At 50.4% G+C, this 16,541-nt stretch overlaps 2 protein-coding genes across 16 annotated transcripts in view; both read left to right on the plus strand.

Annotated features, from left to right (window-relative positions):
• PCBD2 (pterin-4 alpha-carbinolamine dehydratase 2) overlaps positions 1-9,809 on the plus strand; it is a 55,379-nt gene extending 45,570 nt beyond the window's left edge. For 8 of the 12 annotated variants that reach the window (XM_017341067.4, XM_002710218.6, XM_089335882.1 and 5 more), the window contains 2 exons: positions 6,939-7,019; positions 9,566-9,809. In XM_017341067.4, the coding sequence (XP_017196556.2) occupies positions 6,939-7,019; positions 9,566-9,661 (177 nt within the window). In that variant the 3' untranslated portion in view covers positions 9,662-9,809. Of the gene's footprint in view, positions 1-6,135; positions 6,310-6,938; positions 7,020-9,565 lie in introns of those variants that run through there. The other 4 variants (XM_070076114.2, XM_089335885.1, XM_089335884.1 and 1 more) reach the window with 3 other exon arrangements.
• Positions 9,810-9,954: 145 nt separating this feature from the next.
• CATSPER3 (cation channel sperm associated 3) overlaps positions 9,955-16,541 on the plus strand; it is a 34,612-nt gene continuing 28,025 nt past the window's right edge. For 3 of the 4 annotated variants that reach the window (XM_089335879.1, XM_089335876.1, XM_089335878.1), the window contains exon 1: positions 9,955-11,791. Coding sequence is in view for 1 of the 4 variants with exons in the window: in XM_002710102.6 (XP_002710148.3) it covers positions 14,207-14,304 (98 nt within the window). In the remaining 3 variants the exon portion in view is untranslated. Of the gene's footprint in view, positions 14,305-16,541 lie in introns of all 4 variants that reach the window. The other variant, XM_002710102.6, reaches the window with a different exon arrangement.

The raw sequence follows: 16,541 nt of genomic DNA on the forward strand, positions 1-16,541 counted from the left end.
TGGTGATACTCTTAACACATTTCTTTTATTGTAGTTGAATTTTTTAGGTATTTCCATCTTTCTGAGTCAGTTTTAAATATTTTACTCAGAAAACTATTTTACTTGTGTTTTGATATGCATTTGTTAAAGTTTTGTGTAAGATGTATTTTTTGTATATTTAAAAATTGTCTTTGTATCTGTAATTCCCCACCTCACTTCTTGTTTTATTTTTGCTGTCTTCCTGTCTTGTTTTCCTGTTTTTAGTTGAAGTAGCCAATTCCCTATTATCTATATATTTTTTCAGGTAACCAGCTTTTGCATTTACTAGTTCTACTATATTTTTGTTTCCTAATACATCTACATCTGCTTTTCTCATTATTTGCTTTCATTCCTGCTCTTCTCCCTAAGTGTATTTTTTAAAAAGATTTATTTATTCTTTTGAAAGTCAGAGTTACAGAGAGAGAAGGAGAAGCAGAGAGAGAGAGAGAGAGAGAGAGAAAGAGAGAGAGAGATTTTCTATGCACTGGTTCACTCCCCAGTTGGCCACAATGGCCGGAGCTGCGCCAATCTGAAGCCAGGAGGCAGGAGCCTCTTCCGGATCTCCCATGTGGGCGCAGGGGCTCAAGGACTTGGGCCATCTTCCACTGCTTTCCCAGGCCATAGCAGGTAGCTAGATCAGAAGTGGAGCAACCGGGACTCAAACTGGCGCCCATATGGGATGCCAACACTGTAGGCAGCAGCCTTACCCACTATGCCATGCTGGCCCCATCCCTAAAGTGTTATTGTTTTTTATTTTCTTGGATTGGTTGCTTAATTTATTTTTATTCTTGTAATTTTGTTAATTTAAATATTGTTTACTCTGATTACTGTTTTATCCTAGATATCTTCTTTTTTAAAAGAATTACATATTTATTTATATGAAAGGCAGAGTGACAGAGAGAGATACATCCCCTGGTTCACTCCCCGAAACAGCCAGGTGGGGCCAGATGAAAGCCAGGAGCCAGAAACTTCATCCAGGTCTCCCACATGGGTAGCTGATACCCAAGCACTTGTCCCATTATCCGCTGCCTGCCCAGGTGCATTGGCTGGCAGATGGGATGCCGGTGTTGCACGTGGTGGCTTAGCCTGTTGCACCACAATGCTGGCCATCATCAGATACTATGCTTTCATTATTTCACATTTATCCAGGAACTTTAAGGAAATGTTTATTGATTGATTGATTTGAAAAGCTGCTAGTGAGAAGGAGAGACAGAGATCTTCTGTCTGCTGGTTCACTCACCAGGGGATGGCTGAGGGGATGGGGCTTAGGCCGAGTTGAAACCAGAAGCCAGAGGCTTCAGCTGGCTCTCTGATAGCAGTGACAGGGGTCCGGGCATTTGGGCCATCTTGCACTGCTTTCCCAGGCACATTAACAGGGAGCTGTGTCAGTGGTGTAACAGCGGGACTCCCTTACGGGACGGTGTTGTCACAGGCTGTGGCTGAATCTGCGGTGCTACATTGCCAGCTCTGATTCAGGGATTATTAAGGAAGGATTTTAAGAAGTTTCTACATGATATTTTTTGTTGGTTCTATGGCTGAGTTTTTTGTTTTGAGAATGTTGTCAGTACTTTATTACTCTTTGGAATCGATTGAGATGTTTCTGTGGCTTGATGGGTGTTCAATTTCTGTGACTGTTCAGTGGATGTTTTAAAGGCTGGATTCTCAGTTTTTATGGAGTGATAAATGTGTTTGAGCTTAGAAAGCATGATAGAACCAGCATCCTTTTTTTCTTTATTTTTTATTTTATTTTATTTTTTTAATTTTTATTTTTTGACAGGCAGAGTGGACAGTGAGAGAGACAGAGAGAAAGGTCTTCCTTTGCCGTTGGTTCACCCTCCAATGGCCGCCGCGGCCGGCGCGCTGCAGCCGGTGCACCGCGCTGATCCGATGGCAGGAGCCAGGTGCTTCTCCTGGTCTCCCATGGGGTGCAGGGCCCAAGCACTTGGGCCATCCTCCACTGCACGAGCTAGCCTGGAGGAGGGGCAACCGGGACAGAATCCAGCGCCCCGACCGGGACTAGAACCCGGTGTGCCGGCGCCGCAAGGGGGAGGATTAGCCTAGTGAGCCACAGCGCAGGCCTTTTTTCTTTATTTTAATACTATGTTTTCATGTATTTGAGAGTCAGAGAGACAGAGAGAAAGGGACCTCCCATCAACTGGTTCCATTTCCCAAATGCCTGCAGTAGCTGGAACATTTGAAGCCAGGAGCTAGGCATGCAGTCCAGGTCTCCCAGGTAGGTAGCAGGAACCTAATTACTTGAGCCGTCACTGCCTCCCAGGGTGTGCATCAGCTGGAATAGGAGCTACAGCCAGGGATGGAACCCAGGTGCTCTGATGTGGGCATCCTAGCCCGTGTCTTAACCACTCTAAATGCCTGTCCCTCTCCCGTGTTGGAGGTCACGATGTGGGTTGTGTTTTCTTTGTTACATTTTCACTGTGTTTCCCTATATGTAACTGGTAGTGCTTATATTTTTATTTTGGTTCTCATAAATACTGTTGAACCTGCAGTTTTAGATTTAGTCCTGTTTCTTAGATAGCATTTGTGATCTCCTATGAGCAGCATCCAGATTATACTCCTACTTTATTCTACATCTCTGTCACTGTTTCATTGTAGTGTACGTTCTTTTTTAATTCTAGTGCTTATGTTTTGTACCTTTAAATAAACTTTTATGTCTAAACCTAGATCTTTCAGCTTTCAAAGATTGTGTTTTACTTTCATCTGCCTTCTATATTTCTATCTCTCTTTCTTTCCACTCCTTTGGTATTGATAACATTTACATTCCATTCCGTAGCTGTAATCCCCGCAGTTGTTTTAAATGTACTCCTGGAGCTGAATGGGCTTACTGCTCACCATAGATTCTTTTGTATAGTTTCTCCATTCATCTCTTAGTATTTACAGTTCATCTCTTAGTAGTTTTCTCAAAAAGGAAGAATGGGAATCATTCCATGGATTTCCGAAATGTCTGTGTGTTACATTTAATTGTGAACAATTTTTTTTAGCTGGGTATAAAATTCTGTTTTTTTTTTTTTTTCTGAAGCTTTTTTTTTTTTAAGATTTGATTTATTCATTTGAGAGGCAGAATTACGTTGGCTAACTCCCCAGTGGCTGGAGCTGGGCCGATCTGAAGCCAGGAGTCAGGAGTTTTCTCCAGGTCTCCCACGTGGGTGCAGGGACCCAAGCACCTGAGCCATCCTCCACTGCTTTCCCAGGCCACAGCAGAGTTGGATAGGAAGAGGAGCAGCCGGGACATGAACTGGCACCCGTATGGGATGCTGGTGCTACAGGCAGAGGCTTAGCCTGCTTTGCCAGAGCACTGGCCACATTCCTGAAGTCTTGGTTGGTATTGCTCTTCTGACTTCGTGTTGGTTGTTGGCAGGTGGAAGTTTGAAGTTGACGGGTTCTTGGTCATCCTGGTAGGTGACTTGGTCTTTGGGACCAGATCCAGAAAGGATTCTGGCATCACCCTCTTCCTGTGATGTGTAAATGTGGTTGCATTCTTACAACCTGTAGACTTAAGTGTTTTGTTTCTGGAAGTTCTTCTTTGGTTGAAGCTCCAGGTTTTCCTGGTCCGTCTTTTTTGTTCTTTATACTGACAGCAGTTCTCTCTGTGTTAGACCTCCTTGTTTCTCCTGTGCATTTGTTGTCTTTGAATTGTTCTGGAGTGTTGATCTCTGTTTCATTGTGCACATGTTCTCTAGCCTGTCCTCCGAGCCACTGCTGGCTTGTCAGGGATATTTTGCCGAGGACTATTTCCAGCTTGCTTCCATGAATGGTTTTCGAAAGCCTGCACTTTTAGCTACCTCAGGCCTTTTTCTTCTTTTTTTAAATTAATTAATTAATTTATTTGAGAGGTAGAGTTACAGATAGTAAGAGGGAGAGACAGAAAGTTCTTCTGTCTGCTGGTTTACTCCCCAGGTGGCCACAATGGCTGGAGTTGCACTGATCCACGGCCAGGAGCCAGGAGCTTCTTCTGGGTCTCCCACGTGGGTGCAGGGGCCCAAGGACTTGGGCCATCTTCTACTGCTTTCCCAGGCCATAGCAGAGAGCTGGATGGGAAGAGGAGCAGCTGGGACTAGAACCGGTGCCCATATGGGATGCCAGCACCGCAGGCAGAGGATTAACCTACTGTGTTACAGTGCCAACCCCTTTTTCTTTGTTTTTGTTAAAAAATATTTATTTGTTTGAAAGAGTCACACACACACAGAGGGAGAGAGACAGAGAGAACTTCTCTCCGTTGGTTCACTCCCTGTGTGGCCTTGACAGCTGGGCCAGGCTGAAGCCAAGAACCAGGAGACAGGAACCTCATCCTGGTCTCCATGTCAGTGGCAGGGGCCCACCTTCAGCAGGGAGCTGGATTGTAAGTGTGGAGCAGCTGGGACAAAAACTGGTGGTGCCCATAGGATGCTGGCCTCCAGGCGGTAGCTTAAGCCCCTGTCCATAACGCCGGGCCTGCCTCAAGGCCTTTAGATTCCAACTGGCATCCTAGTGAGCAAGTGGTTAGGGCCATAAACATAAATCTTAGAAGGAAAGGACAAATGCTTTCATCATCCGCTGGGTCAGCCAGTTGGCCCTGTTCCTTCTGCATTGTCTTCCAGAAATCAGAATTCCCTTTGAAGCTTCGCTCTTCTCCTTTCATCTGTATTCCTTGCAGTGGTTCTTCTACTTTAATTTGAACGTGTATAGTTATGGATGTTTTTAATTTGTAAATTTAAAAATAAATATTTTGGGGATTATCTGGTTCCATTAAATAGAAGGAGGATTATGGAATTGTCTCTGCTCCCAGAGCAGATGGAGTGTTCTTTTCCCTGAGGAAAAATTAGGAGTGAATCCCGTGAACATGGTTTATCAGGGTTCGTGATATTTTGTTAGATGTGAATGTTGGGTAGCAGCCGAAGGGGGGTCCACAGAGCTGGGGGGCATCCGGATTTGGATACGTGCGTTTGGTGGATTGTGTGTGGCTATGGTAATGCCTTTCCTTTGAACACTGTGCCTGCTGCAGTGGAGGAGATTCTGCTGCTGTGTTGGCAGCATGTGTGCTGGTGGTTAGAGGCTGCAGGAGCACTGCTGGCTGTGTTCAAGTTGTTCCCTGCTCCATTTGACTTCTGGGAAGTGGGAAGGATTCTAGGCACTGCTCTGGACTTTCGGTGTGACATGTGCAAAGACCTTGTGGCTGCAGGGCTGGGGAACTCGGGCAGTGACTGTGCCCACGTGATTTCTTGCCAGTGGGAAACCGTTTTCCCCAGTGTGCATCGGGGTGTTACCCACAGCACATCACCGGTGTGTGTGGCACGTATGTGTGGGTTTCTTTCTGTCCACGGCAGAACCGGAACAGGGAAGGCAGCCGGCGGCGTGTTAGATGCTCTCACCTGTGGGAGGGCTTACCTCTGAGCGTGCCTCATTAGCACTACCCTGTGCAGCTCAGCCAGAAGCGCCGTGGCCTCTTAGCTGTGCCAGGCACCCACACGCTTGCCTCCCTCGTCTTTTAGCAGAATGATCACGTGGGTTGCTCGGTACCACTCCCATTTATGATAGGAACACTGAGGCTCAGAGTAAAGTCACATGGCAGTTACGTGGTAGAGACAGGATTTGAGTCCAGGACTGCTGGCTGAAGAGGCCCTGCCCTGATGACCGTGTGATGGCGCTGAGACTCGCAGGGTGTTGCAGGCAGAGCAGAAATGCTCATTCTGCATCATTTCGTGCCCTGACTCCGTGTTTGAATAACTAAAGCAGACTTTCGTATCTGACCTGTCCTTCCTTTCACATAATTTGTAGCATCAGATTGTCCAGTGGAAAAGGCCTGGGAGAGTGAATGCTGTTTTTCCACAGATGATTCCATGCGTGGTTAAGTGTATTTTGCTCCTTTTCCTAAGAGGGAACACCTTCAGGCCTTAAATGTCAAAATGGAAGTCTTCATCCCAAGTACAGCTGGCCCAGACACAGGAACCGTAACGACAGACGCAGAATTATTTTAAGTGATACCTCCCCCGTTTCTCGTGTGGACCAGGGAGTGTTCCCTCTTGACGGCTGGTGGTCCAGAAAGCATAGCCCAGCTAGCATCGTGCTGCTTTTGCTGGATGGGTATCACGAGCTAAATATTTATTTTTGTGAACGTCATAGGTACTTCCTTGAGTGCCCCTGGAGCTTTGTCGTGAGTGTGCCGTCAGCCTGGAGTCCCACCGAGTAATTCTGCCTTCTGGACGCAGGACACAGATGTTCCTGTTGGCAACTCAACACTCATTCAAATTGGAAAGAAAGGGAAAAAAACTTAAAAAAACTTTTCTCCCTGGCAGAGTGAGTTTGCCTTCTGCCTGACGAGAGCATGCTCCCACTCTCCCGGGTCCTGCTCCGGGTCACTGTCACCCCTCCAGCAAAGCAGGGCAGCAGCAAGGAGACCCTGAGGGGCAGGTTGGCTTCTGTGTTGCTCTCCGTGTGGCGGTGAAGGCACCTGGAGAGGAGGGCTGGGGCGGTGCCCACTCCCCAGGGCTCGCGCTCCGGGTGCACCCAGCAGGCCTTTGCCATGGTCCTCTGGCTGACGCCTTGGCCATCCACCCCATCACTGAAAACAAAAGGAAGAAGGCTACAAGGAGAGCGGCTCTCAGGCTTCGGGGCCGGGTGCTGAGACCCAGGGCTCTGAGCTGAGGGGAAATTGTTCCCGTGCTGTTTAGGAGACTCCCGTCCTGAGGACAATTAAGCAGCCCAGACAGGTCAGTGGGTGAGACCAATTTCCTGGTTTGTTTATTTGAGCCCGACTGTTTTTCACCGCGGAGCAGCAGGTCAGAGCCCTGCTACGCGGTGCCTCTGGGCCTGCAGCGAGCAGTGCTTCCCTAGGTGGCTTCCCCCAGGCTCCCAAGGCCCCTGGCGCGGCCGGCCCTGGCGGGCGGGGGCGCTGGCGGTGCTTACCCTGGCTTGTTCTTCTCCAGGCGTTCGGCTTCATGGCCCGAGTGGCCCTGCAGGCAGAGAAGATGAACCATCACCCGGAGTGGTTCAATGTGTACAACAAGGTAACTCCATCGCCTTCTGGGATCACCTGAATTAGGGCTCTTAGGAAACTTGCTGCTCGCTTGTCTCCGTGTGCAGCTGAGTCGCTGTGCCTGAGAACGTGTGCTTCGCTCCTCCTCTGACGCCCGCTCATAAGGACGATGCAGAAGCTCTGTGTTGCCGTGCTCGTCCCCCGCTGGCAGTGACAGGAGGATGCTGAGCCTAGTCAGGCTCTTGAATGGAGCCGGAACATCAGTTACGCAGACAAGGTTTCAAACTTCAGGTAAACTGTTGAAAGAAGTGGTAGCAGATAGAGTCAGCGTGGCCCTGTGGATCGCAATGAGACGAATCTGCTTCAGAACCTTGAATAGCAGCCGTTAAATTCTGATCCTCAGCAGGAGCTGGCCTCCTTTCTTAAGAAAAAAGGGCGGACTGAGGAGTTGGAGGGGACCTGGGGGGAAGCATCGTGACCCCAGAGTGTCCCTGCTGTGACGGTCACGCCACGTGGTGCGTCTGAGCATCCCAGCTTCCCTGAGTTTCTGTTTTCTCGCTGGTAGTCCTCTTGGAAAATGAGAGATTTCATGATGGTCTCGTGATTTATTGGCATAATTCAGAGCACCCTGGTACGGGGTGAACTTCTTTCCCAGATGCTTCTCTCGGCACATAGTTTCCTTTTTTTTTTTTCTTTTAAAGATTTATTTGTTTATTTGAAAGGCTAAGTTACAGAGAGGCAAAGGGAGAGAGAGAGAGAGAGAGTGTCAGTCAGTCAGTCAGTCAGTCTTCCATCCACTAATTCACTCCCTAAGTGGCTGCAATGGCTGGAGCTGGGCTGATCTGAAGCTAGGCTTCTTTCAGGTCTCCCAAGCAGGTGCCGGGGCCCAAGGACTTCTGCTGCTTTCCCTGGTGTCGCTCCCCGTCTTCGTGGAGGAACGACACTAAACCCTGCCTAGGCTTCATATCCGAGTCACGGCACCATTATGTCGCTCCCCGTCTTCGTGGAGGAACGACACAGGACCCTGTGCTGTTCTTTTGTCTGCTCGGCCCTCCCCGGGTTTGCTGCTGGTTCTTCCCGGGTTGGCTACCGTCCCTTCCACCTCCGTGGAAGGGCGGTTCCCCCTGCCACCTTCCCCACTTCCGCGGGGGAGCGGCACACCGCCGGCCGGCTCTCTCGGGGGCTGCACAGGTGTTCCCCGTAGATGTTCCCCGTAGATGTTCCTGGTGCATGCCGTCTCTCTCCTCCTTTATAGTCCTCCTCCGCCAATCCTAACTCGGCTGGCCACACGCCGAGTACGCTGCTCTCCTCCAATCAGGAGCAAGTCCTACAGTTTATTGGCTAAACTGGAGGCAGCTGTGTAGAAGCTGTTTTCTTCTCTCCCAGCGCCATATTGTGGGAGAGCAGATGCATAGAATAAGTCTTAATTCCAGTAACTCAGTCTAGTCCGGGTTGCTCCCCACACCCTGGCTGTTGCAGAGCACTGGATTGGAAGTGGAGCAGCTGGGACTCAAACTGCGCCTGCCCTTATGGGATGCCGGCACTGCAGGCGGTGGCTCTACCTGCTGTGCCACATTGCAGGCCCCAAGGTTTTCTTTTCTTGTAGCTGACTTGTCAACCTGCAGCATTGTGCTCCTTGCCAACTCCCCCCCCCCCATTTGGAAATGTGCCTTTTTAACATCACTGCTAAGATACTCTAGTTGATAGTCTGGTTTTCCTTTGCAGCCTGAAAATTGTTGGTATAATTAAAATAATGGGAATTAAAACAGAATCTCAGTCTCCCCCACCCCCGCACCCCATTTTCTACAAGACAGCAGTTGAGGTTCTGGCAGCTGAGTTTTCTCTTAGCCTTTTTATCCCTGGGTACCTGCTGTGTCCTTGGAGTCTGCCACATTCTAGAAATGCTGTGTAGGACTGGCGCCACGGCTCAATAGGCTAATCCTCCACCTAGCAGCGCCAGCACACCGGGTTCTAGTCCTGCTCGGGGCGCCGGATTCTTTCCCGGCTGCCCCTCTTCCAGGCCAGCTCTCTGCTGTGGCCAGGGAAGGCAGTGGAGGATGGCCCAAGTGCTTGGGCCCTGCACCCCATGGGAGACCAGGAGAAGCACCTGGCTCCTGCCTTTGGATCAGCGCGGTGCGCCAGCCACAGCGCACCAGCCGTGGCGGCCATTGGAGGGTGAACCAACAGTAAAGGAAGACCTTTCTCTCTCTCTCTCTCACTATCCACTCTGCCTGTCAAAAAAAAAAAAAAAAAAAAAAGAAATGCTGTGTGTACTCATGATGTAGTATTTTCTTTTTTTTTAATATAAAGCTTTTATTTAATAAATACAAATTTCATAAGTACAACTTGTAGATTATAGCAGTTCTTCCCCTAATACCCACCCTCCCACCCCCAAACCACCCACCTCCTGCTCCCTCTCCCATCCCATTCTTCATGAAGTTCCATTTCATGGTGTAGTCTTTTCTAAAGCATTGAATCCTCTCAGTTCTCAGACATGAATGTTGAGTAATAGATTGACCTCTGAGCCACCCAAGGACTGCCGCTCAGGGCTTTAAAAACTACCTTCTTCTTTCCTAGGTGCAGATAACTCTCACCTCGCATGACCGTGGGGGACTCACCCGAAGAGATGTGAAGCTGGCCAAGTTCATTGAGAAAGCAGCTGCTTCCGTGTGATTTCTTCCAGAGCGTGTGTGCAGTCTGATGCACGTCTTAGCTGCCGTGTTTCAGAGACAGCTTATGCCAACAAATTAAATTGTAAACTCCCTGCCTGTATACAACATTTGAAAAATCAGTGCCTAAATACAAAATAATTGAAACCTGATCCTGAGGCATTTTTCACCCTCTCTGATCACATACAGAAGAAAAACTAACCCAGGTGATTATATTAGTAATATTCATAAAGAGAAGTGGCATCCTTTAAGGTATGAAACTGAGATAGGGAAGTAGTCACACATTTTGTAACTTGGAAATTCAAATTGATCAAGACTGTACAAATGCATGGTGTTGGAGCACAGCTGGAAGGTGGGCAAAGAATTAACTCTGCAGATGGTGGGTTTTAACTTTGTATACAACAGTTCTCGTGAAGCTCACGTTTGAATGGTAGCTGCTGTTTCTACTTAAGTAATTAATTAGATCACAAAAGTCAATGTCAGCTGAGCCATCCCAGTGTGTGACTTTGACTTGCAAGGCGGGGGTGAAGGGGAAGACAGCGCTCTCGCCCTTGGCTCTGGGAGTTGTGCAGAAGGACCCAGTGCCCTGGCAGCGCTCACCAGGCCGTCTCTGCACACGCTGAGGGGAGGAGCTGCGGGCCGTCGGTTTTCATTATGTGCATGTTGTGACCCCTGGATTGAGAGTCTGCAGCCTCAGAACGGAACAGGGGTCATCTTTGTAGTACACCCCTCTTGAGGGACCAGAAGCAAGCCTTCCCAACCCAGCCTGCCCTGCCCCAATCCGGAGCCACCAGGTGGGAACGTGACGCGGGGGCTGCTTCTGTTAGCCGAGAGGGGCGGGCCCAGTCGGCTTGTGTCCAGGGTCCTCAGACTGCAGTGGACAAGGGAGAAAAGCCCCGGGCCCTCGGGCAGCCCGGGGCTTGGAGCCCAACACTCCAAGTTCTGTTTCTCAGAATTTTTGTCAAAGGAAAGGCAAAGCTCCGTGTCCTTGGATCTGGAAATTTCACATTTTATTTCCAAAGATATGAATCGTTTTAAACATGAAAGAATGTGGATGTACTCAGAAGCAGGGTGAGTAGTGCACTGAGCCCTCCGGACTGATCGCCCCGATCAGTGGAATAATTGCCAGGATGTTTGCCCCGGTTGCTTCCTATAGTCCCCCTGTTTTCACTTTTCCTTGCAAATGTATTTAAAAGCAAACCCGACAGCATGTCTTCTCTCTAAAAGGCACGGTCATTTTCCTGTGTAAACCGCCATGCCGTTATCCCACCTAACAACAGAAACCACGATTCTTCGGTACCACCTGATACTGTGGCGAAACCAGGTTGCCTCTGGGTCAGGACCGCGTCTGGGCGGTGGTCTTGTTGTCATCGGGTTTCCTGTGACGTCCGCCTGTCCATCTGGTCACACTGCCCCTTCACGCCCGCTCAGTCTGGAGAAGCCAGGTTACCTTAACACGGAGCTGGCTTGCTGGGAGACCTGGGGTGCTGGTCCCCTTCTGCGTGTGCTTGTTGGCTCCCCTGTGTTGTTATTTCAGTGGTCGCTGAACCCTGAGTACAGCCCTCCTCCCCATTTTGAATGTTGGTCTGACTATACTTGATGGCGTTAACAGGTGTCTCATGTGTGCTCAATGGAGACTGCAGGATGTGGCTCATCACCCACGCAGAGGACTGGAAGCGCGGTGACTGCTTAGCGTCTCCATGAGGGTTTGACGCTGGGTCGTGTGGAGGGGGATGCACGTGCTGGGGTTCACACGCATCCCAGCAGAGTCAGAGATGGCATATCAGAAGCCCGCAGAAGTACACGCTGTGGTACCTTCCCACAGAAGGCGGCCCCAGACTTGCTTCTCGTGACTGCCTTTTCGTCCTCAGAGAGACGTCGTCAGAGTTGGGGGCCCCGATGTTCCCGTCTGTTCCGAATCTCTGGGCGATGACGGTGGCGTCTCTGGTGTGGTAAACTTTCTTTTCCCTCCAGTTTCTTCCTAAGCGACCGCCTGAGTAGAGAGGAACTAAGCAGACGCGACCTGGGACTCTGCGCGACCTCCGCTGACTGCAGCATGACCCGTGCTGGGCGGCGTCCTTTCCTGAAATGAAGCCGGTGCACGTTCTCGCCGCGATGGTTCTTTCTGACGTCGGTAAGACGTAGGAACCAAGGTTGCCTCTTGATCAGCAGCAAAGTAGCCGCTGTGATAGGGTTTGCTGTAACACGTGTCTCCAAGGCAGCGACTTGGGGCTGTGAAGCAGTGACTGAGACTGGAAGACCATCCTGCCGTGCCTGCCGCCTTCCCCTGGCCGTGGCTCAGGTGCTGCAGCCCGGGCGGGCACAGTGGGCATCGCTGCTGGAGGGGCAGGAGCGTAGCCCTGGGCTTCTCCCACTGTTGTGAGGAGACGCGGGTGATTGCAGTGGACCCTGGATAGGCTGTCGCCTCTGATTCCTGCCTGCTCACCCAGCTGCAGCTCCAGGCCCAGACTGCACGTGTGGCTCAGGGCCCTCGGAAACCGAAGTCCACAGTAGCTGGCCGTGCTGCCGTGGCTGAGAGCTGCTGGGCTCCTCCCTGCTGTCCCCCTTCAGCCTGCGGTCATCGGGAAGCAGTGCCTGATGATTCTCATCGCCCCTGTGTTTCCCTGTAGCTGTGCTTCGCTGGAAGAGGGAAGATCCGGGAGCTGACCACTGGGCTTCCCGGAGATGCTGTCCCACCTTGCTCAGCCCCCTGGGGTTGTGGGACCGTCCCTGGGGCCAGGCACGTGGGAATCTGTAGAGCACACCCGTACTCAGGACCTCATCCACGTGCCTGCTGTGGGGCAGGCGGGATGGGAGGTGCGAGCTGGTCCAGGCTCTTGGCGAGCAGCTGCTGTGGGAGGCCAGTCTGGGCATGTGGGGCAGGAGGTCCAGAAACCTCAGGGGCCGTGTGAGCGACGCAGGCCTTGGGAGCGCAAGCTGCTCCAAGGGAGAGAAGGAAGAGGGAGAAGATAGGGTCCAGGTTTGGGTCTGGGGGTGTTAATCCAAGTGATTGATAGTTTGCTGTTGATCATCAGATCCCCGTGCGGTGTGTGTTGGTTGTGTTCGGGAAATGGCCGCGTGGCTGGTTTTAGAACATGAGGAAGAGCAGAGGTGAGAGCGTGGTTAGCTGTTCCTCTTGGGACCCGACACGTTGGTTTCCAGAATGCTGACCAACTCAGCGAAACCTTTACCACAGCACAGGGCTGCCCGGCCACCCCCCCTACCTTTATTTTTTAAAGATTTATTTATGTGTTTATTAGAAAGGCAGAGTTACAGAGATACATAGAAGAGATAGATCTTCCATCCACTGCTACACTCCCCAGATGGCTGGAACAGCCAGGTCTGTGCCTGAAGCCAGGAGCCAGGAGTTTCTGGTTCTCCATGTTGGTGCTGGGGCCCAGGCACTTGGGACATCCTCCACTGCTCTCCCAGGTGCATTAGCAGGGAGCTGGATTGGAAATGGAGCAGCCAGGACTCTATCCAGCTCCCATGTGGGATGCCTGCACTGCAGGTGGCAGCCTAACCCACTCTGCCACAGCACTGTCGCCCGCTTTCTCTGTCTTGATTTGCCTTGAAAACCAAAGAGGTTAGGAAGAAAGAGGAGAATATAATAAAAACACAGCCAAAGAGTAATACAACTTACAAGTTTTACAGGTTTAAGTTGCTCACGTAACCCTCTGGCCCTTACTCGGAAGCACCTGCTTGCTTCCAGACGCTGCCTTGCTGTCTGTTTTGGTGGTGCTGTGCACACAGCCAGGACCTGGTCACCCAGGGCGAGCACATGTGAATGTCGCTTCTCTGCTCCTCCTCTTGCTTTTTTCGAGCCCCAAACCCACTGTGATCTTTCCTTGTGCTTCACGGCGCTTCCATTGCTGTGCCCTGGATTTGGGGCCTGTTGCCTTTCGCTCTTACATGACGCCTTGACTTTTTTTTTTTTATGATTTATTTATTTGAAAGTCAGAGTTACACACAGAGAGAAGGAGAGGCAGAGGCAGAGGCAGAAGCAGAAAGAGAGAGAGAGAGAGAGAGAGAGAGAGAGAGAGAGAGAGGTCTTCCATCCGCTGGTTCACTCCGTAGTTGGCCGCAACGGCCAGAAGCCAAGAGCCAGGAGCTTCTTCTGGGTCTCCCACATGGGTGCAGGGGCCTAAGGACTTGGACCAACTTATACTTTCCCAGGCCATAGCAGAGAGCTGGATTGGAAGTGGAGCAGCTGGGACTCGAACCGGCACCCATACGGGATGTTGACATTGCGGGCGGCAGCTTTACCTGCTGTGCCACAGCACTGGCCCCAGTGACCTCTAGGCCTCTGGCTGTGAGATGGGGGCACTTGAAGAAGAGAGGGCCTCTGTGTGGCCTCTCTGTGGTGTTTCCTAGCTCTGGGGCCCGGCGCTCCATCTCCAGGCCCCATCACCTGCTGGAATGGCCGAGAGTGACCTCATAAAGCATGATTCCTCTCTGCTGCCTCCCGGAATCCAGACGCAGAGGGAATCTCTAAGCAGAATTTCTGCTGGATTATAAAAGCGAGGAATAAAAACGGCAAATTGGGACAATGTCTCAAGTCTTTCGCCGGAACCATTTGCGGGTCGTCTCTAGTTCGCTGCTGGACACTGCGTCGCTGGCGTTTTATACGCGGTTCAGGAAGTTTAAGTAAATATCTTTCTGTTTCCCCGCTTGCTAAGAGAGCTGCAGATGGCCGTGGAGGCAGAGCGGCGTTGACCTCTCACCCCTTCCCAACGCGGTGACCACTGTTGCTCGACCTGGACACCCAGTGGCTGCTTTGGTTCAGTTTTATCCTTTTGTATTAGCTACTGTGTTAGATAATTTGAAGCCGTTTGTGTGTGTTTGGCAATAGACCTCATCTTAGAACATGAAAATTACATTGTATTCATGGTCAATGTATGTTTTGTATTTTTAATTGTAATGAGACTATATTCATTTCTTAGATATATTAGGAAAAATAACATCTTCTTTGAGAAAAATTGCCAAGTGCAGATAAATATAAACACGTAGGAAAAATGATCACCTGGAGCTTCGCCATCCATAGGCAGACATGTCAGCATTTTGGCCTGTTTCCTGCTGAGTTTTTCCTTGACATTTTTATATAAGTGAGATGATTTTGAGCAGAGAATTTTTAAAAAGATTTATTTGAAAAGGAGAGAGGAAGAGATAGAGAAATAGAGAGACAGAGAGATATCTTCCATCGGCTGGTTCACTCCCCAGGTGATCCCAGCAGCTGGGGCTGCCTAGACCGAAGCCAGGAGCTTCTTCTGGGTCTCCCACGTGGAAACAGGGCCCCAAGCACTTGGGCTATCCTCCACTGCTTTCCCAGGCATGAGCGGGGAGCTGGATTGGAAGTGGAACAGCCGGGACTAGAACCAGTGCTTGTATAGAATGGTGACAGTGCAGGTGAAGGCTTAATCTACCATGCCAAAGTGCCGACCCCCTGAAGAGAGAAATTTTTATTTTATTTTATTTTTGACAGGCAGAGTGGACAGTGAGAGAGACAGAGAGAAAGGTCTTCCTTTTCCGTTGGTTCACCCCCAATGGCCAGGAGCCAGGTGCTTCTCCTGGTCTCCCATGCAGGTGCAGGGCCCAGGCACTTGGGCCATCCTCCACTGCCTTCCCAGGCCACAGCATAGAGCTGGACTGGAAGAGGAGCAACCGGGACAGAATCTGGTGCCCCAACTGGGACTAGAACCCGGTTTGCCGGCGCCACAGGCGGAGGATTAGCCTATTGAGCCGTGGCACCGGCCCGAGAAATTTTTTTTAAGATTATTTATTTATTTGAAAGTCAGAGTTATAGAGAAGGAACAAGAGACAGAGAGAGGGATCTTTCTGCTGGTTCACTACCCAAGTGGCTGCAACAGTCAGTGCTGGGCCAGGGTGAAGCCAGAGCCAGGAGCTTCAATCAGGTCTTGCACATGGGTGCAAGAGCCCAATCACTCAGGCCATCTTTGGCTGCTTTCCCAGGTGAGTTAGCAGGAAGCTGGATCAGAAGTGGATCAACCGGGACTGAAACTGACACCCATGTGGGGTGCTGGTGTTGCCGGCAATGGCCCTGAACAGAGAATCTTGTGTCTTGTTTTGTGTTTTCCTCTCCAGTGGGTCATAAACTGAATCATGATCAGCGTACAGGTTTATTTTGGTGTCTGTGTCTAATGAAGTGGAGATGCCACCATTTCCTTCACCAGGCATTTTGGTTAGACTTTTGCATTGTTTCCAAGTCCCCGCTGTAAATCGTGCTGGGATAACCATCTTCATGCAGCCTCACTGCGTGCTGGGTTGTGTGCCCTCAAGGTGGGCTCTCTGGGGAAGAGGCTGTGGGCAGTTCTGAGGCTTTTCAAAAAAGCTGGGCAGCTTCCATCCCTGGCTGGTGCTGGTAGCCCCCCCCCCCCGCCCCTGCCCCCGCCCCAGCCACACGCAGGCCATCACTGATGGGGACCATGTTTGTCTGCGCATTGCGTAAGCAAGAATGATGAGTCTGTGTTGCATGTCCCCAGATTAATATTGTTAACTGCATGGCAGGGGGGCGTTCATTGGCCGTTTGTATTTCTTTCTTGAATTGACTGTTTACCTTTTTTTTTTTTCTTAATGATTGACTTACAAGCATTTGTGTGGGTGATTATTTTTGGTCAGCTTTTCCTCCTGGACTGGCCGTGTTTGGTTTGGGTCACTGTGTCGCCTGGCATGTTGAAGTCACTTGGAGCTTTGTTGAGTGTAAATGAAGAAGCTGCTTTGTTTTGCTTGAGGAGTGGTGACTTTTTTTGCCCCCCACCCCCGAGGTCCAGCAGAGGGACCTGAGTGACTGAGTGAGGGCAGATTGTTGATGGTCACTGCACATCTCAGTAGTCACTTACTCTGCATGTCATTGCTATTTAGAAGTA

Source organism: Oryctolagus cuniculus, chromosome 6, assembly GCF_051225735.1.
Source record: "Oryctolagus cuniculus isolate XC-2025 breed Fujian yellow rabbit chromosome 6, ASM5122573v1, whole genome shotgun sequence".
Taxonomy (NCBI): domain Eukaryota; kingdom Metazoa; phylum Chordata; class Mammalia; order Lagomorpha; family Leporidae; genus Oryctolagus; species Oryctolagus cuniculus.